General features: G+C 43.8%; 1 protein-coding gene and 2 long non-coding RNA genes across 7 annotated transcripts; all 3 read left to right on the forward strand.

Moving 5' to 3' along the window:
* Window positions 1–223: 223 nt before the first annotated feature.
* SEC61G (Sec61 translocon gamma subunit) lies at window positions 224–3,992 on the forward strand. Of its 5 annotated transcripts, none has more exons than XM_001236151.7 (4): window positions 224–422; window positions 1,598–1,697; window positions 2,868–2,970; window positions 3,885–3,992. In XM_001236151.7, the coding sequence occupies exons 1-4, from the start codon at window positions 324–326 to the stop codon at window positions 3,892–3,894; spliced, it is 312 nt and encodes a 103-aa protein (XP_001236152.3). In that variant the 5' UTR covers window positions 224–323; the 3' UTR covers window positions 3,895–3,992. The 5 variants fall into 5 exon arrangements, with proteins under 5 accessions (XP_001236152.3, XP_015137083.1, XP_046782589.1 ...); XM_015281597.4 differs by having other exon boundaries at window positions 224–293; XM_046926633.1 differs by having other exon boundaries at window positions 224–293; window positions 1,602–1,697.
* A 1,243-nt stretch (window positions 3,993–5,235) lies between these two features.
* Window positions 5,236–6,870, forward strand: LOC124418244. The gene is made up of 2 exons (XR_006937217.1): window positions 5,236–6,246; window positions 6,319–6,870. It is a non-coding gene; the product is annotated as an uncharacterized LOC124418244 (long non-coding RNA).
* Window positions 6,871–11,543: 4,673 nt separating this feature from the next.
* Window positions 11,544–16,421, forward strand: LOC112531740. The gene is made up of 2 exons (XR_005857912.2): window positions 11,544–15,041; window positions 15,679–16,421. It is a non-coding gene; the product is annotated as an uncharacterized LOC112531740 (long non-coding RNA).
* Window positions 16,422–20,842: the final 4,421 nt, after the last annotated feature.

Below are 20,842 nucleotides of genomic sequence, written 5' to 3' on the forward strand. Positions count from 1 at the left end.
CACAAAGCCAAACGCAGCCGTCAGAAGTGCACAGAAGCCACATCCGGTCGCCCACGGAGCTCCTGCCCCCCTTCAAGCCGCCCCCGCCCCGCCCCGCCCCGCCCCGCCCCGCCCCGCTGGACGCAGGAAGGGGCGTAGCCGTGCGCGCGGAGCTCATCCTCCCTCAGGCCACCGCCCCGCCCCGCTGGACGCAGGAAAAGGCGTGGTCGGGCGCACGTCGCGTGTGGTGACGTCACTACGCTCGGCTGTAGTACGACGTGGCTTTTTCTGGCGGAGTAGCTGGTAATGGTTGGGTAGGATTCTTTTTGCTGTAGCGTGAAGAGATGGGGCTTGAGTGGCTTGGAGTGTCTCCTTTGGGGGAGGGGTGCTTGGATGCTGTTCTTCGGTGTGCTCTGGGCTGGCCTCGGCGTGGGGATGTGAGGGTGAGAGTGGGGTAGGGGCCGGGGTTTCGTCTCGGAGGCTGTCGTGACGGGGAGCGGCCGTCTCGTGTTGCTCACTGTTGTGCTAGTGGCTCCCAAGGTTTCGAGTACTTCCTTACAGAGCGTGGTCACAGCCTAGCTCGGTGGGTACTGGATTAGAAGGTTTGACAGGAGAGCCCCTGTCAGAGCGAATGTGCTGGCACTGACCACAAAGCTAGCGGGCCTGAAGCCCTGCTGGTAGCAGCAGCTGTAAGCAGATGCTTATTCTGAGGATGAGATTAGGCAGTGTTATTTCTCTAAGTTCTCAGCAGTCCTCCAGCAGCTTTAGGCTTAAGGATTTAAGTTCTACGCTCTAGTTCAAGAGAGACAGGGAAGTACTGGAGAGGGTCCAGTGGAGGGCCTTAAAGATGGTTAGGGGCCTGGAGCTTCTCCTGTTTAAGAAAGGCTGTGAGACCTGGGTCTGTTCAGTCTGGAAAAGACAGAGGGAATCTTGTCAGTGCTTGTAAATATCTGAAGGATGGGTGTCAAGAGGCTGGGGTCAGGCTCTTTTTGGTGGTACCCAGTGATAGGACAAGGGAAAATGGGTACAAATCGGAACACAGGAAATGCTATACAAACATGAGGAAAAACTTTACTGTGATAGTGACAGAGGACTGGAACAGGCTGCCCAGGGAGGCTGTGGGGTCTCCTTGTCTGGAGATTTTCAGAACTCACCTGGACGCTTTTCTATGCAACCTGCTGTAGAGAACCTGCTTTAGTAGGGTGGTTGGACTAGATGATCTTGAGGGGTCCTTTTCAATCTCTACGATTCTGTGATTTTTTGAAGTGGACAGCCTCTCTCTGTTTAGTAACCTTCAATTATGTTCTTAGAAAGAATTTCTTAGAAAGTGCTGGATGCAAACTGGAACTCTTGTTTTCCTTTAGTACACTCAGAGGCACTGCTTTTCATATATATTTGTATATATATACTTGTAGGCTATGGTAGGTTCTTATGTTCATGTATTAATGTGGCTTTAGAGGGTGATTCATCTTTGCAGAAATTGAAGTCTAGTTAGATTGGCTTTTCAGTCATCTCAAGCCTACTCAAATTTAATAGTTAACTGTTGTTTATAGTTCTAAAATGAAACAATTTTTGTTATGTGTGGCACCACTTATACTAAATCTGTCCGTCTTTACAGGCAGTCATGGATCAGGTAATGCAATTCGTGGAACCCAGCCGTCAGTTTGTTAAAGACTCCATACGACTGGTTAAAAGATGCACTAAACCTGACAGGAAAGGTATAGTGCCCGATAAGGCAGAATACGATGCTTATTTCATCATCTGTTGTGCTTTGTACCTTTCTGCATGTTACTGATTTTGATTCATTTGTTAGGAATGTTTCTTGGATTTAATTGTGTTATGCAAACTTGAGCCTCATGAATAAATTTTCATTCAGGTTAGAATACATCTGTATGTGTCCCTTCTTGATGTGTTGTCTTGTATGTGACAGTGGTATTAAAACACACCTTATGAAATAGGCTGAGTAGCTGAAATTAGCTATTCTGAGATGGACAGATAATATTTTCACTGATCTCTCTGATGTGAGAAGAACTTGTTCAGTCTTTGAAAATAAAGCTACAGTAGTCAGATTTGATAGACTGCAGTCAATTTGAGGAAAATTCTGAAGGAAATTCTGCTTGTTAAATGATCTTGGAGGAAATGCTTCATTTTAGGATACTCTAGATAGGGTTGCCCTTTGCACTGCTGATTCAATTCTTCATTATCTTCAGTGATTACCTGACTGAGATAGGAAGAACTTTGTTTCTGGAGATACAGAAGATTTTTGGCCTGTCTGTAAGGCATTGTAGGGAGGATACAACTATCAGAGCAGGATGTCAGTGGTGGTTCTTAGGGATAGTAGTTAGGATGAGATCAGTAAGGAACCTCATTCATTGTCTAATTGGCAGGATATTTAGGAGCTGCAGACCTCCTTAGCCTACCTCATGGTTCATGTCTTAAAATAATTGGAAGCAGCACTTAAGTGCTATAATGTTGCAGGATACTGAAGTAGGTGTCATCTTGTGACAACCCTAACTGTAGCTTTTCCGTGTTTGGTTATGTATTGGGGATTATTTTCAGGACTTGTAGGGGTATGAAGAGATGGTGATGGAATAAATATGCTATTAATTGTTACGGGTTCTGGATATATCAAATTCTGTTTACTACTTAAACAAACTAAAAAATCTGCTCTATGATTTGTGGAAAACAGCATTTTGTCTCTTAAAATATTTTCTGTCTTCTGAAATAACATCTTTGTTTCTCAACTTTAATGCTTTTTTGCACTTGAACTGCTTCCTGTTAACACACTACTGTTTTCTGAAGTTATCTCCTATAGCGAACCAGAGCGAGCATCTCCTGTATGCCATACATGAGGCTTCCTAAACTGAATTTTATTTTTGTATTTGCAGAATTCCAGAAGATTGCAATGGCAACAGCAATAGGCTTTGCAATAATGGGATTTATTGGCTTCTTTGTGAAATTGATCCATATCCCTATCAACAACATTATTGTGTAAGTAAATACAAAACATATTTTTGCCAGGTTTTACATCCGTTGTTAGCAACTCATTACAGAATTCATGTTGTTTTAAACTCTTTCACATTTTATTTTATATATAAAATTACATATTTTATATGTAAAAACGTGTTTATTTTAATTTTCACATTTTAGTGTGATACGACAGGTATTTGTGAACATTCAAAGAACTGGATTGTGAAATAGATCATTAATTTTGGGTTTGCATCTTAGCATGATGCAAAATATTAGATCTTCAGTTGTTTAGCTTCTTTTCAAATACCTGCTTTGAAACTGAATATCAAATATTTTGATTTCAAGTTCTGCAGTGTATGCATTTTCATAGAACAACCACCTTATTTAGATATTGCATACTGATACTGTTTTCAGTTTATAATATGGGTATCCAAAATAAATTGCAAGAGGGTAAGATATAGAATTCTGTGGTGGTTTTGAAAGATGGCAGTGCACAGGACAGAGATGATACTTTTTAATTTACTATGTGACTGGTTTGACTGGAATTCTTTGCTTTCTGTGTAAGTGCATTCTATAAAATACCTTTTGGGATGGATGTTGCAGCATAAACAATTGGCAGCAAATGTACTCGCATGTTAATGGTACCAGTTAAAACTTTCCATACTCTCCAGAGATTAGGTAATCCCTCTTCTAACAATGCAATTTCTAGCCCATGTGGAATGGGTAAGAAACTATTCTGTGACTATGAAACATGGCTAATATATGCCATGGCTAACTAAGCTGTCCTCTAAGCAAAGTTAAATGTTTGAAAATACGAGAAAAGCTAAAATTGTGGTAATGTTCCTCCTAACAAGGCAATGTTGGGAGTTGAAATTAGACTTCAGATGGGATCACTTGATGTTTGGTTGAAACTGATTACTCTGCTCTCTCGACAGAGGCGGCTGACTGCTCATCATGAAGAAGAGACATTGTGACATTTGCTGCAAAAATTTCACAATTGTGTAACTTGTTTGTTATTAAACAGTTTTGGGTTTGCAAACTCAGTTTGGGTTTTCAAGTGTTCTTGACAACTCATCTTCCAAAGGGTACACAGTCATATCTGTCTACATTGCAGCTTTCTTCATTTTTAAATAGTAGAGTGTTTCTTGTTACTTCTTTCTTCTGTAATAGAGTAATTCTTTAGATGTCCCTAGTCCATCCACCTGTTTAAAGCCAGGTCAATACTGTACTTGTGCAGAGCTGTTTGGTCAGCCCACCCCTCTGCTGAGTGGGCAGGAGCAGTGCTTGTGCTCCTGCAGGTGCTGATGTGGTGTGGGCGGAGCTGGGAGTGATGGCAGCCAACTCCCTGCCAATATAAAAGCAGCCCTTAGGGAACACCACAAACTGTGTTCTTGGCAGAAGGGTGTGCTTGGCAGTTTCTGCAGGGTAGGAAGGGTCCTCTCCTCTCTTCCCCTCTTCTCTCTCCCTCGAGAACTCTAGGTTGCTGCTGCCTCTTATAATTATCGTCATAGGCACCTGTCACAGTAGCTGGGCCAAGGCAGCAACCCAGACCAAGGGGACACAGCCTCTCTGGGCTCACGTAGGCACTCAGGTGGACAATCCCAGGGGTGATGTGGCAGTCCAGACTGTTGACTGTGGGGAGCTCCCTAGGTCCACAGGGAGGAGGAGGCTGTCACTGGGTGCAGGTGTGCCCTGCTTCAGCAGATGGCCAGGCTGCAGCAAGAAAGCAGCAGCCTGAGGGGCTTCTGGGAATGTGGGGGAGACAGATAAGAGGAGATGTTAACCTACACCTACTGCAGAATGGCAGTGGCCCCTCCTAAGTCCCTGCAAGGAGAAGTAGCCAGTCCAGCTGCTGACCTGCAGGACAGAGGACTTTGCATGGACAAAATGGACTTTGCATCCCTTAGAAAGATGTTGAAGGTATCAGGGGTGTAGGTCATTTTCTCCTCTGTCCTCCTGATGGGTAGCTGGGACCTGGAAAGGAGGAGGATAACTGACTGAGGGGGTGGTGTCTTGATCAAGGCCTTGGGTATTTCTATCTTCAGCAGGCCCTTGAGTAATCAGGTACATGGGCTTCTGATGGACTGACTTGCAGAATCGAACTCTATAACCACAAAGTAGTTATAAAATCAGATGTGTTTTAATCAATGCTGCGCAGAGTTGGATGCAAGGGGGATAGCTCCTCCTAACTTGCATACCGGTCCATAGAAATGTTACATATTTGTAAGTCAAGTTCATACATATTCAACAGGTTATGTTGAACCCCACTACATATTCATTAATCAAGTCCCTCCCCTCCAGCACATGCGTTGTATTCTCCTCTGGGTGGTCGCATCCTCATCTGGTGGTCCCTTGGGATGAAGTAAACCCTCTTCCTCCTTGTCTTGCTGACAAGGAGTCTGGCACCTATGTCTTTCTTACCACAAAAGAATGCTCCTGTGGAATGTAAGCACTAAACAGAACCCAGGCCCTCTGCTGGCAAGGAGTCTGGGGCCTATTCTTCTATCTTCTTCCTCGGGTTCTCCTTATCTTGCCGACAAGGAGTCTGGCACCTATGTTTTTCTCACCACATTCTAAACCATCCAGGTAGAATCACAAAATCAAACCCTCTTTTATTAAGCGGAATCAATTCGAATCAAGTCCCCCCCTCTTTCAGGACCCTGAGCAAATGGAGCACTGGATTGGTTACCAGGGAAGGAAGTTAGATGTGACAGAGAAGGCCTGGTGGATGTTGTCACTGTTGGAGATTGCAGGGAAAAACCTCTGATGATTGTGTGAGGGCTCCTCAGAGAAGAAAATGTTGCCAATATCCTGTCCAAAATCTTGTATCCCTTTAGGGGTAAATGTACCTGCTGCTCCTCTAACATGCCTGTATACCAATGCATGCAGCATGAGAAATAAACAGGATGAGCTGGAGATCTGTGTATGGTTGCAGGGCTGTGATCTCATTACAGTCACTGAGACTTGGTAGGACAGCTCGCATGAATGGAATGCTGTCATGGAGGGCTATGTACTTTTTAGGAAAGAGAGGCTGGGGAAGGGAAGTGGAGGTGTTGCCCTTTATGTGAGAGAGCAACTAGAATGTATTGAGCTCCACCTGGGGGAAGGTGGAGAATGTGGAGAGTTTGTGGGTGAGAATTAAGGGGCAGGCTGGTATGGGTGACACTGTTGTGTGGGTATACTACAGGTCACCACATCAGGAGGATGAAGTTGATGAAGTACAAGCAGCTGGAAGTAGCCTTGCAACCCCAGGCACTCGTTCACATGGGGGACTTTAATCATCCAGACATCTGTTGGGTAAGCAACATGTCCAGGCATACGTGATCCAGAGGGTTCCTGCAATGCACTGAAGATAATTTTCTGATGCAGGTGGTGGAGGAGCCAACGAGGTGGAGGTGCTTCTGAACCTTGCTCTTACCAACAGGGTGGGTGTGTTAGGGTTCTGAAGACTGGGGGCAGCTTGGTATGCAGTGATCATGAGATGGTGAAGTTCAAGATCTTCAGTGGAAGAAGTAAGGCAAAAAGTAGAATTGCTAGTCTGGACTTTCAGAGAGCCAACTTTGACTTTTTCTGGGGCCTGCTTGGAAGTATCTCATAGGCTAGAGTATAAGGGGGCCCATGGGAGCTGAGGAACATTTAAACAGCACTTCTTCCAAGCTCAGGATTGGTGCATCCCTAAGGGTAGGAAATTGCGGAAGGGAGGTGGAGACCTTGCATGGATGAACAAGGAGCTCATGGATAAGATCAAAGGGAAGAAGGTCTATGAAATGTGGGAAAAGGGTCTGTCCTCTTAGCAGAAGTATAGGAATGCTGTCATGGCCTGCAGGGATGCAATGAGGAAGACTAAAGCCCACCTGGAACTGAAGCTGGCAAAGAAGATAAAGGTTAATAAGGATTTTTTTTTTTTTTTTTTTTTTTTTTTTTTTAAGTATGACAACAGTAAAAGGAAGACTAGGGATAATGTGGGTTCTCTGCTGAATGCGGGGGCTGTCCTGATGACAGGGGATGCTGAAAATGTGGGGATGCTGAACACCTTCTTTGCTTTGGTCTTTGCTTCAGAGACTCCCCCTTGGGACTCCTGGACCCTGGAGCAAAGAAAGAGAGTCTGGAAGATGGAGATGTCCCCTCCAGTTGAGGAGGGGGTGGTCCAGGAGTTTCTGGGTGGAATCATTGTACACAGATCCATTGGCCTTGATGGGATGCATCCACATGTGCTGAGGGAGCTAGCAGAGGTGATTGCCAAACCACTCTCTATCATCTTTGACAGGTCTTGGAGAACAGGAAAGGTGCCTGAAGACTGGAGGATAGCCATTGTCACTCAGGTTTTCAAAAAGAGTAAGAAGGAGAATCTGGGAAACCACAGGCCAGTCAGTCTCACCTCTGTCCCTGGGAAGGTGATGAAGCAGCTTGTTCTGGATGCCATCTCCAGGCAATTGGAAGAGAAGAAGGTTATCAGGAGTAGTCAGCATGGATTCACCAAGGGGAAATGGTGCTCGACCAACCTTGTAGCCTCCTATGATGACATCACTGGCTGGGCAGATGTGGGGAGAGCAGTGGATGCTCTACCTTGACTTCAGCAAGGCTTTTTATACTGTCTCATATGACATCCTGATAATGAAGATGAGAAAATGTGGGATAGAAGAGTGGATGGTGAGGTGGGCTGAGAACTGGCTGACTGGCTGAGCTTGGAGGGTGGTGATCAGCAGTACAAAGTCCAATTGGAGACCTGTGACTAGCAGTGTTCCCCAGGGGTCAGTGCTAGGTCCAGTCTTGTTCAGTATCTCCCTTGACAACTTCAACAAGGGGTTAGTGTCCACCCTCAGCAAGTATGGTGACAATAAAAAGCTGGGAGGAGTGGCTGACATGCCAGAAGGCTGTTTTGCCATTTAGCAAGACCTGAACAGGCTGAAGAGTAAGAAACCAGATGAGGATTAACAAAAGCAAGTGTAGAGTCTTGCACCTAGGAAAGAATAACGTCATGTATCAGTACAGGTTGGGGGATAACCTGCTGGAGAGGAGCTCTGCGGAGAAGGACCTGGGGGTCCTGGTGGACAACATGTTGGCCGTGAGCCAGCAGTGTGCCCTGGTGGCCAAGAAGGCCAATGGAATCCTGGGGTGCATTAAAAAGAGCATGGCCAGCCGGTCAAGGGAGGTGATCCTCTCCCTCTACTCTGCTCTGGTCAGGCCTCACCTGGAGTACTGTAGCCAGTTCTGGGCTGTCTGGTACAAGAAAGACAGGGATCTCCTGGAAAGAGTCCAGCAAAGGGCCACAAAGATGACAAAGGGCTTGGAGCATCTCTCCTATGGGGAAAGGCTGGGTGACCTGAGTCTGTTCAGCCTTGAGAAAAGAAGGGATCTTATTAATGTTTATAAATATCGTAAGTGTGGGAGACGTGTGAGACAAGTGTGGGACATGGCCAACCTCTTTTCAGTGGTCTGTGGGGATAGAACAAGGGGAGATGGCCATAAACTTGGGCATAGGAAGTTCCACACCAACATGTGAAAGAACTTCACGTGGAGGGTCACAGAGCACTGGAACAGGCTTCTCAGGGAGGTTGTGGAATCTCCTTCTCTGGAAATATTCAAGACCTGTCTGGATGCCTACCTGTGCAGCTGGCTGTAGGGAGCCTGCTTTGGCAGGGGATTGGACTCAATGATCTCTAGAGGTCCCTTCCAACCCTTACAATTCTGTGATTCTGTGATTCTCACAAGGTTGCTCAGGGCTTTGTCCTGCTGACTCTTGAAAAACTCAAGAGTGGAAATTTTACAGTCACTTCAGAAACTGCTTCAATGCTTAATTTTCCTTTTAGAAAATAGCATTGTTTCAACATGTAGAATTATAAAAGTCTCTACATGTATTGAGAACTAGAAATTTCAATTATTAAATGATTGTATACTTTGATTTTAAAACTAGGCCTATAAAAATAGGCAGATGCAACGCTCTTGCTCTTCAGATTGAGAAAAAATTGTATTTTTCTTGTATTGCAAGAAACCTCTTTCACTCCAAAAAAAACTTACTGGAAACATTTGTTAATTGTAGAAGTTACTGTGCTACTTTGTATTACAGACTTTAAAATTGCTTAATGCTGTGAAATCTGATGCTAGAATTACAGCAAAAGCAAAGCTGCTTCAGTGGATACACTTGCCATACAAGTAGAAGGTTTCAGCTGTGACTCTTTTTGAGAAAACTTCACTAGCACTTATGTATGTTCAGAAATAGGGTCAGAAAATAATTATGCTTCATGACATAACCATTTCATAATGAAATTATACTCTGTGCAAGTGTATACGGTTTCCTTTTGGCAAAATAGGGAAAAAATAGTTTAGTATTGGAATAAAATACATCTAAACTAAACAGGTTAGCAGTTTATTTACATATGCTTCTGTTTGTGATTATATGGGGTGGCAGCATGTCTTCTGAGCAAATAGTCTGAGATATCAGAATGATAATCTCAGTTGTTTCTCAGTTTGGTATTAAAATGACTTTTATTTTATACGTGTTTTTTATTTAGTACCTAAGATGTGTTCATACTTACTCCCTTAGGAACAGTTTTATTGTCTCAATTCAATGAAATTCTGCAGTAATTTCAGTTGAATTAGAAAAGGCAGCTGTAGTTCATCTTAAATTTTGATTGCCATTGTCCACAGCAAAGGCTTGTCTGACTCAATGGTCACAGTCCCAGAGTTGTCATAAGTATTTGAGGTACTGATGAGTGTTCTGAACTTCAGGATCTGGTTAGCTGCATAAAGTAAGAAAGAAGTTTAGTGATACACTTGAAACACAAGTGTTTATAAAAGTTTTTTTGTGTATCCACTTATTATTGTAAAGACTTCTGGCCCCATAAGGAATGAATAAAACAGCTGAGTACATCTAAGCCAGACAAAAAATATCTAAAATAGCTATTATAAACATTAATTAGTAGTCTTGTACTAGCCTATGCTATCACATGACCTGTAGAACTAATATTTCGTCCCCAAATGGTCATTTTGAGTTTACACAGATTATTACAAAAGCACATTGTTGAATGTTCTCCAGAGTTTCACTTCTGTAAATTTGTATTTTGTTTGCTCAGCTCAATAACCAGTTCTAGGCAAGGTATTTCAAGTCAAATTAAGGACAGAATCTTACTGTAGTTCTAAATATGGGACTTGCTTTAGTTCAGCATCAAGCCTGTATTCTGTCAAAACAGGAATACTGATAGAGCAAAGGCCAGCAGTTATGTGAGATTATTTAATAACTTCTGCTTTGAACAGAAAAGCTTGCATCTTCTGTTGCTTGTGCAGCAAGCATCCATATATGTTAGAAAACAAATCACTAATGTCAGTTCTAGGAGAGCTTAAAACTGTTAGCAGGCATTAGTAATGATAACTCAGAATTATTCATGAAGTTTTAAACAATAGTTCTATTGTTTAATCATTTCTGCTGACATTTTAAGGGTTGCATATAGACTTACTGAAAGTTGAGACTGAAGTTGAAAGATAGTCAAAAACAAAAATACAGTTTAACCTCAATTTCCACACTTTTGGAGATGATTTGTTAACATTTTGCAAATATGTGAACTTCCTGAAAGACATAGTAAGACTAGTCAGTTCTCTGTTAGTCTTTGCTTGTATAAAATTTTGAAGGAGGAACTCCAAGACTATCCTTTCAATCTGTAAAACAAGCCAAATGACAAGTGCCAGGTGGTGATCAAGAAGTGTGCAAAGCAACATACTAAATTCTTTTTGGAGTTTGTACAGAAGATGGATAAACATTCCAGTTGTGAACATGAAGGTGGGCTCTAGTAAATGCATATTTAGTCATGTAGTGCATGTTAGACTGTCCACCACTTGCTGTAAGCTACATGAGGGGAGCTGATTTTGCCAACATGCATGGCATAAAAATGAGGAGCAGTCAGATAAAAGGCAGAACACTGAACACATTTTATGTCCTAAGTCAAATCTGCAGTTGCCCCTGCTCATTCCTGCTCACACAAATTATGAGCCTGAAACACACTGAAGAAATGGTTTCATCTGCTAGCTATATACGGTTGGAAGGAGAGAATAACATCTGAGTTTCACTTCTGCTTTAAACAGAATATTCCTACCATTTGTGTATCCTGGGAGTTTGCAGCATAACTGCAATGCAATACAGAAGATCGAGAAGCAAAAAAATAGTACTCTGCTCAATGGTTACACACCTAAAATAAATCTACTGTATCCTGTCAGGATGATTTGGACACACAACAATGCTAGATGCGGTCCTCGACAAATGGCAGGACAAAGGAGTTGTGGTGTTTGACTCTGGAAGAGAGAGCAGAAGTTGATGAGGCTGTGCCTTGCTACAAGCGGTGCACAGGGTGAGGTTGCCAGAGAAGACAGATTTCACACCTGTCATGGTTTTGTAATTTTGCTATTGGTATTCCACATCATAACATCATGTGCAGCCCGGGTACTCAAAGAGTTAATACTCCAGTTTTGTGGATTGACAACCTTCCAGATACCTGCTTCTCACAAGAGAAGAAGAACTATGTATCCCAGAGGACCTCACAGTCAGAGAAGGAAGATACATCGTGGAAATCATGGGATTTGAGTCACGTGATCAGGCTCATGCTCTCTCTCTGGCAGCCAGACAGAGGGGTGGATGTGCTTCCAAGCTGTGCACCTTCATCAAGTAGGCCTTTTGGTTTCGGAAACTTTCTCATTTTATTTGATTTATTACCCTTACTTTCAATTAGATTGTATTATATTGTGTTATCTTGCATTCTGATATCGTAGTAAAATAAGTTTTCCTCCTTAGATCATTGCCGCTGCTCCATTCTTTTTCCCTCTCTGAGCCCAGCTCCCGTTCCTCTACCCCTTTCCCTTTTCCCTTCCCATTTTTGGGAGCCAAGGAGCCCACGGGCCTACTGCCCCCCTGTCACAGGCATAGATTTATCCAGATTGATCTAGATAACTCCGTGACAACGCCTCAGAGGTAAGCAGGTCATTTAAGGAAGCTGAAGTAACACATGGGGAGAGTTCCCTATGGAAAAATAGTATTTTTACTGTTTTACCCCAAACACTAAATTCTAAATCCTGCCTGGAAAAAAATATTTGTTAACACATAAATTACCAATTTTTTCTTACTGCATACTTGAAGGGAAGAAAATCCCCAAACATTATGGATAAACTCTTTTTTTTTTTTTAATAAGCCCACTCATTTTGTATTGTTTATTGCTTTTTGCTCAAGACTATCAGAATAATTCTTACTGTTTTGGCTTTGCATCTGAAATAACATCTTTGTAGAAGGCAAGAATTAAGAAAAATGTGACAGCCTAATGAAACAAGGCAGTACTTCCTCATGCATAAAATGAAGTGAAAATCTTGTTTGTTTTATTTCAATAAAAAGTTTTAGCCCACTAGGTGGAGATTTTTAGCTTTCTGTACCAGATTTTTTTCTGTACCTGGAACAATTTGAAATGCTGAAGTGAAAAACGCAAAGACTATTAAAAAAAGTACTGTTAATTCACATGGCTCAAATGGACAAATTCCAATTATTTAGTTACACAACCAGGCAACATTTCCACTAACGTAATTAAAAATGTATGCTTTCCATGCAATTAAAAAAAACAGTAACCAATGTGAAAATGTGTTTAAACCAGTAAAGAAAATAACAAGATGTACATAAGTACATCTTACTTCCAGGAAAACTTTCTACTGTGTCAGGCACCATGATGTGAAGTTTATAAGGTCAAAAAAGTGAGAAGATCTACTACTTCATACTTCATGCATTCCTTTACTTTTTTTAATAGCTTTCAGTATGCCTTGTTAAGCCCTAGCAAGAGCTTATGCCTTGGAAAAAAACTTATAACAAAAAATCATAGAATTGCTCAGGTTGGAAAAGACTTTAAAGATCATCAAGTCCAACCACAACCTAACCATACTGCCCTAACACTAACAGCCCTCCACTAGATCATGTCCCTGAGCACCACATCCAAATGGTTTTTAAACACATCCAGGGATGGTGACTCAACTGGAATAGGCTCCCTGGGGAGCCTATTCCAGTGCTTAACAAACCTTTCTGTAAAGAAGTATTTCCAGATATCACCCCTAAACTTACCCTGGCACAACTTTAGGCCATTTCTCTTCATCCTGTCACCAGTGAGAAGAGACCAACCCTGCTATTGCTTTAAGCACCTTTCAGATACTGGAAGAGAGCAATAAGGTCTCCCCTCAGCCTCCTCTTCCCCAGACTAAACAGTCCCAGTTCCTTCAGTCGCTCCTTGTAGGACATATTCTCCAAGCCCCTCACCAGCTTTGTTGCCCTTCTTTGGACTGGCTCCAGCACCTCAGTGTCCTTTTAGTATTGAGGTCCAGCATCAAACGCACGGACTCAGACATGAACAATCCAAATTGTTTATCACAAATTCTCACATTTCTTATATACATTCACAAGTTTCCTTTTTTATCTTTCCCATCCACCCTTACAACTTTCCCATCTACTTTCACATGTCAATAGAATATTCTACAAACACTCCTTAACCATGCATGCGGGTGCTTATCCAATCAGAGCCACGAGCCGTTTCTTTTACTTTTTTTTTTCTTCTAGAGGCGTCCTTGGTTCTCATGCTGTTTATCTTGCTTCACAGCTGCTGCGCTAAATAGTTTCTCTGGTTGGAGATCCCTCCATTGTGGAGTCCTTCTGAGAGCCTAGATCTTTGGAGATGGGTGAACACATTTACTTTCCTATGACCACCTGATGTATAATGTTTTTAAGATAATCAATCATACGTAAGTCCCTGCCTGGCTCACCAAATTGGGCAGATCAATATTATGGGAGGACTAGCATGATAAAAAATGTGCTTTAAGGATGGGAAAAGGATTGCTTACCTGGATCTGAAGATATCAAGTTCGCAGGGGAAAGCTCCATCTGGGAGAGATCTCCCGAAAGAGATCCTTTCCCAGTGGCAGCCAGACCCTAAATAGGGCCTAAGAGAGGTGGAGCCAGGTTCCACCCCTTCTGGTTGGGAGAGGTAGATTGTGTTTTTGTGGTGGAAATTTCCAGTATTTATGTAGCGTAGGATAAGTTGTTTTTCACAAAGAAAGCTGCTGAACAGAGTAAAGTTGAGACCGGGGCGTTCCGACCTAGGTAGAATTGGCACAGGCACTAAGTGAGGTAATTATATAGGGTAGGGGAGAGTCTGGTACAGGACAGAACAAGTGTGCAAATTTTTGAGAATACTGTCCTCCTGTCACCATAGAAAGTACAGAACATGCCCAGAAACAGTGGGTTGGAAGCAGACATTGTATGGAAATGTAAGGTAGCAACAGTGTTGGAAGACTGTGAGCCTGAGATGCTCAACCAATGAGTGCCAGGAGAGGCGTTACCTGCATCAGACCCAGGGTATATAATGGAATGGATTTCTCTGACTAGGTGCACAATTTCTCCCTCGTCAGTAGGGAGTGTGCGCCATTATTACAATAACGAATAAACTGCTCTTCACAGAGATCTTTGCCTGATTAGAAATTTTTGATCCTGAGCATGTTTCTTACAGTTTTCACACAGTAAGTGCTGCAACACTAATTACTATACTGGCTGGATGGCCTTCTTTCTCATGCTATAAAACTACAAAAAGCCAGCCCAAAATGATCAACTAGATGTTTTAGTGTTGTTTAAGGGAGAAAGAAGTTGTATACCTAACTCAGCTAAATGACAAATAAAAGAGGGTACTTTGTCTATATGAGGGTACTTTGTCTATATGAGGAGTCAGTAAATGTAAAATAGGATTCAGCTAACAACAATGGATAGAGTTGAAATGATGCCTAAAGGCAGAAGGAAAAGCTGCCCCTTAGATCATAGAAGAGTCTCTGGAAGATGATGGTGGAATGGTCTTCTCTACTAGTACAGTGGTCATCACTAAAATGTCCACATTTACTAATACTGCACCCCACTCTTATTTTTGTGGCCCCGTGAGTTGGCAGTGGTGGTTCATCATGGAGCCACCTGCGGACCCGAGGATGTTATTAAGAGATAAGATCTGTGAACATCTGGGGGATAAGGATGGACAGTGGGCACTGCGATTTCGTGAGACTGATCTGATAATTCCTGGCAACTCTGTGCACAGACCGAGGTAGGAAGAATCATGGAGGTTGAGGTCTGGGACTCTCATGCTGTACGTGAACGTCTTTCAAAGAGGGTTGCTTGACAGTACACCTCATTTTCTAGAACTGAGAAATGGGCATGCGCGACACTGCAGAAGGGTGTTTCTGCAGTAGTACAACCCATAGGTTGTTGAGAGGAATGGGGAATGAGAGTTCCAAGGTGTGGGACAGAGAGAGGGCCTCCAGAGCAGTGCATGCTATAAGTCCTTCAGGAAGTATGATGAAAAATTGGAAGATAAATTCGATAACCAGGGATAAGGATAAACAGAAGATGATTAGATACTGTGTTGTTGTATGGCCTAAATAACCAATTGCAGGGGAGTAAGTATTTTGACCAAAATACACGTCTGACAAAGATCGCATTTGTCAGGCTTCAAACGTGCACGTGAACAGTAAAACTCCTTTTTTTTTTTTTTTTTTTTGTTTGTTTGTTTGTTTGTTTGTTTTGGTCTGTTTTATTTTGGAGGAGGAGTCCGCATATGCTGCTTGTTAGATTTACGGAGTACAGCAGTTAATCACGGCTAGACAAAATTCTGTAGATAAAGAAGAATAGAGAAACCCCAGATGAGATCCTTTAAGCTGTTAACTCCCTGTACCTTTCCCTAGGAGTAAACTCACTCACTTTCCTCCGTGGAATGGTGCTCCCCCCCTTTATCATCTTGGCCTCAAGTCAAGTCCTGTAACTACAAGAGGAAGACTGGAGACAGCTGACAAAGCAGATGGAATTGGCTTGGATCATCCCCTTAACAGCCTTCCTGAACCAAGCTCTGTGACTAGTGCTGATGCTGAAGAGAAATTCTGCCAGCTTGAGAAAGAATTGGAACAATGCAAAAGGAACATTACAATTTTTGCCTTTCCTAACTCTAACACCATTAACCCCACTAACACATCCATGTATCCTCTAAGGGAAGTTTCAATGTTATCAGGAGATACAGATATGTAAACTCCCCGCTTACTTGTGGAGAGGAAAGAAATTATAAAAGGGAAGTGAAATCTTTAATGAAAAAACCCTATTGGATTAGCCGAACAGTTTGATCAATTCTTGGTCATCTTTAGCTTATAAAATACTGGGTCTTAATTTAACTGGGAACACCTTAAGAATAAAAGGGGTGGAGGGGTCAGGAATGATAGTTTCACTTTTTGAGACTACTGAGTTAAAATGGGAAGATAAAATAGTCACAGGGCAATAGTTACATGTGTCAGAAACAGCAACCAATTCACTGGGGAGAGATTTAATAGTTAAATTAGGATTGCAGTTGAGAATCTGTGAAACGGGTATAAAGATGTCAGTGAATGTGTTAACAGCTGCTGATGAAAAAGAAATAAATCCAAAGGTGTGGTCAAGGAAACCGGAGTGGTCTCACAATTATTTCCACAAAAATTACTATCCAAGGAGAGTGTGAAGCTGTGAAGCAGCAACAATATCCCATACCTTTAGAAAGGATAATGAGTCTAAAGCCTGTAATACAAACATGGTTAAAGATGGTCTCTGGAACTCTGTATGTCACCCTTTAACACTCACACACCCTATAATTTTGCCAGTACAGAAGGCAGATGGCACCTATCAGCTGGTACAAGATCTAAGAAAAATTAATGAAACAGTTCTAAAGCATTGCCCCCTGGTTCCTAACGCCTATACTTTAACGAGACTGATCCCACAAGAACATAAATGGTTTAGTGTAATAGATTTAAAACATGCTTTCTGGACTGCACTTCGGACTCAGAGAGTTGAGATGTTTTTGCCTTTGAATGGAAGGATCCAGAAATGGGACAGAAGCAGCAACATAGGAGGACTGTTTTAACCCAAGGGTTCACAGAATCACCTAATTTATTTGGACAAGTACTGGAGAAGGTTTTGGAAAAGTTTCAGGTTGAAGAAGCTAGTCAGACTTCTCCCTGTTTTGCTGCAACCGTCAGGAACAAAACAAGGGCTGTCATATAGGACTCCCTTCTGAGGGGAACTGAGGGCCCGATATTCCACTCGGATCCATCCCACAGGGAGTTATGTTGCCTGGCTGGTGCCCGGGTGAGAGATGTTGCTAGGAACATCACTCACCTGGTTAAGCCCTTCGACTATTATCCATTACTGGTTTTCCACATTGAAAATGAAGAGGTAGGCAAAAGAAGTTCTCAGGCAATCAAAAGGGACTTCAGGGCTCTGGGAAGACTTTTGAAGGGATCGGGAGCGCAAGTTGTGTCCTCTCAGTTGGTGACTGGGATCCACACAAGAGGAGGGTGGACATGCTAACTGAATGGCTTTGCAAATGGTGTCGTACTCAGGGCTTTGGGTACTATGGCTTGGAACACAACCATGAGAAAAGGGGGATGCTGACTGCAGACAGGAGCCAACTGACTAGAAGGGCCACAGATATTCTTGGAAACAAGCTGGCTGGGCTGGTTAGCAGGGCTTTAAACTAGGTATGATGGGGGAAGGGGGTGTACTACGTGACAGAGAAGTGCATGGGAACACTGTCACCTTGGGAGGCGGTAAGGGAGAACACCAGACTTGTCCTGGAGGTATTAAGGAGGGCTTCTCTGAGAAGTCAACAAGGCCAATAGCTAAGGAGGAGCTAGAAACTATGGTGCAATTGGTAAAGTATGACCAAATTGCTATCACGGTAACATGGTGGGATGAATCCCATGATTGGAATACCCTGACTGAGGACTACAGACTTTTCAGAAGGGATAGACAGGGTAGGGGGGGTGGAGGTTACCCTCTGTGTTAGGAAGTGGATAGATTGTGAAGAGCTGTGTCTGAGGAACAGTCACAGTCAGGTCAAGAGCTAATGGGTAAAAATCAAGGATTGGTCCAGTAAAGGGCATCTAGTGGCTGGAGTCTGCTACAGGCCACCTGATGAGGAGGAGGCTGTTGACGAGGACTTCTTGCTTCAGCTGCAGGATGTGTCGCACTCACGGGCTCTTGTCCTGATGGGGGATTTCAACCACCCAGATATCTGCTGGGATAGTGACATGGCGGGTGGCAGGCAATCCAGGAGATTCCTGGAGTCTGCTGAGGACAACTTCCTGGTCCAGGTAATAGACGGACCAACCTGAGGTGAAGCCTTACTTGACCTGGTGCTCACTAATGCAGAGGAGAGCATTAGAGAGGTTAAGACTGCAGGCAGCCTGGGCTTTAGTGACCATGCCTTGGTGGAGTTCATGTTCTTGAAGAATGTGGGCTTGGTAAAAAGCAGAGGTAGGACCATGTGCTTTAGGAGAGCAAAATTCCGGCTGCTCAAGGAACTGCTGAGTGGGAAACGGTCCTTAAGGGCATGGGCATAGAACAAAGCTGGCAACTCTTTAAGGACAGCCTACTGAGAGCACAATGGCTCTCCATCCCCCAGCAGAAGAAGTCGAGCAGGGGGGCAGGCAATTGTCATGGCTGTGCAAGGACATGCAGCTTAAACTGAGGGAAATGTACAGAAAGTGGAAGCAGGGTTGCGTATCCTGGGAGGAATACAGGGCTGTTGACAATGTGTGTAGAGATAGGATTAGGAAAGCCTCCACAAATGGAGCTGAATTTGGTGAGGGATATGAAAGATAACAAGAAGGGGTTTTACAGGTACATAGGCAGGAAGAGATAGGCCAAGGAGAGTGTTCCCGCTCTGATGAAAGGTAATGGGGATCTGGCATCCTCAGACATAGAGAAAGCTGAGGTACTCAATGAGTTCTTTGCCTCAGTCTTCACAGGTGGTCAGGCTTCCCGTTTCTGCCAGGACCACGAGCTTCTAGGTGAGGGTGTGGGGAGTGGTTTCTGTCCCACTGTAACAGTGGAACAAGTCCAAGTCCGCCTCATGAAATTGAACATGTACAAGTGGCCATGGGGCCCGATGATATCCATCCTCGGGTTCTGAAGGAGATGGCTGATGTGGTTGCCGAGCCGCTCTCCATCATGTTTAAAAAATCATGGCTGTCTGATGAGGTCCCCAGTGACTGAAAAAAGGAAAACGTTACTCCCATTTTTAAGAAAGGGAGAAAGAAAGACCTGGGGAACTATAGGCCAGTGAGTCTCACCTCTCTGCCTGTGAAGATAATGGAGCAGATCCTCCTAGAAGCTATGTTAAGGCACATATGAGATTGCTGCCTTTCGCAGGCAACCGTGATGTTCGTTGCTTAGGGGAGCCTGCGGCTTGGCCATATACCGAGGTGACACCAATATGATGATCGGCAAAATGGCCTCTATTCACTACTAAAACACAGCTTATATACATTTTTACCTACAAAACCGTGCTGTCATGTCCCACTCTGATTGGTTCATACCAGACAACACCGTGCCCTATTTGGCCGTCTCCACATTCTTTTCTCATCCTTCTTCTCCTGTTTTCTCTGCATCAAGGTCAGCACGATAGCACTGTCTCTCTATGCTTAGGGAGAAGCTTGTCCCGTACATCCCGTGCCCCCGCAAGACGCTTACTACAACATGAGATAAAGAGGTGATTTGAGACAGCCAACATGGCTTCACCAAGGGCAGATCGTGCCTGACCAATCTGGTGGCCTTCTTTGATGGAGAGCTTGGTTGGAAGGGGGAAGGGAGGTGGATGTCATCTACCTGGACTTCTTCAAGGCCTTTGACATGGTCCCTCACCACATCCTTCTCTCAGAATTGGAGAGGTGTGGATTTGAAGGATGGACTGTTCAGTGGATTAGGAATTGGCTGGCTGGACGCAGCCAAAGGGTTGCAATTAATGGTTCTCTGTCAGGGTGGAGTATGGTCACAAGCAGTGTCCCTCAGGGGTCAGTCCTGGGACTGGTGCTCTTCAACATCTTCATCAATGACATAGACGATGGCATTGTGTGCACCCTCAGCAAGTCTGCAGATGACACCAAGCTGAGCAGTGCAGTCGATACATTGGAAAGAAGAGAAGCCATCCAGAGGGACCTGGACAGGCTGGAGAAGTGGGCCCATGAAAACTGAGGGCCAATAAGATGATCAGATGTTCAACAGGGCCAAGTGCAGTGTGATGCACTTGGGTCAAGGCAATCCCAGGTATTTATACAAACTGGAGGAAGATCTCCTTGAGAACAGCCCATCAAAAATGACTTGATAGTCCTGGTAGACGAGAGGCTGGACATGAGCCATCACTGTGCTTGCAGCCTGGAAGGCCAACTGTGTTCGAGGCTGCATTAAAAAAGGAGTGGCCGGTAGGGAGAGGCAAGTGATTGTCCCCCACTACTCAGCTCTTGTGAGGCCCCATCTGGAGTACTGCGTCCAGGTCTGACATCCCCAGTACAGGAAGGACATGGAGCTCCTAGAGAGGGTCCAGAGGAGGGCCAATAAGATGATCAGAGGGCTGGAACACCTCTCCTGTGAGGAAAGGTTGAGGGAACTGGGCTTGTTTAGCTTGGAGAAGAGAAGGCTCTAGGGAGACCTCATTGTGGCCTTCCAGTACTTGAAGAGAGCATATAAACAGGAAGGGGAACGGCTGTTTACGAGGGTGGATAATTATAGGACAAGGGGGAGTGGTCTTAAACTGAGACAGGGGTGGTTTAGGTTAGATAGTAGGAGGAAGTTTCTCACCCAGAGGGTGGTGACACACTGGAACAGGTTGCCCAAGGAGATTGTGGATGCCCCATCCCTGGAGGCATTCAAGGCCAGGTTGGATGTGGCTCTGGTTGGCGACCCTGCACATAGCAGGGGGGGGTTGAAACTAGATGGTCATTGTGGTCCTTTTCAACCCAAGCCATTTTATGATTATATTATTCTATGAAGATTGGGTAAAGCTGTTACAGTATATGGATGACTTCCTGATTTGTGGAACAGAAGAGTCTA

Source organism: Gallus gallus, chromosome 2 (assembly GCF_016699485.2).
Source record: "Gallus gallus isolate bGalGal1 chromosome 2, bGalGal1.mat.broiler.GRCg7b, whole genome shotgun sequence".
NCBI classification, from domain to species: Eukaryota; Metazoa; Chordata; class Aves; order Galliformes; family Phasianidae; genus Gallus; species Gallus gallus.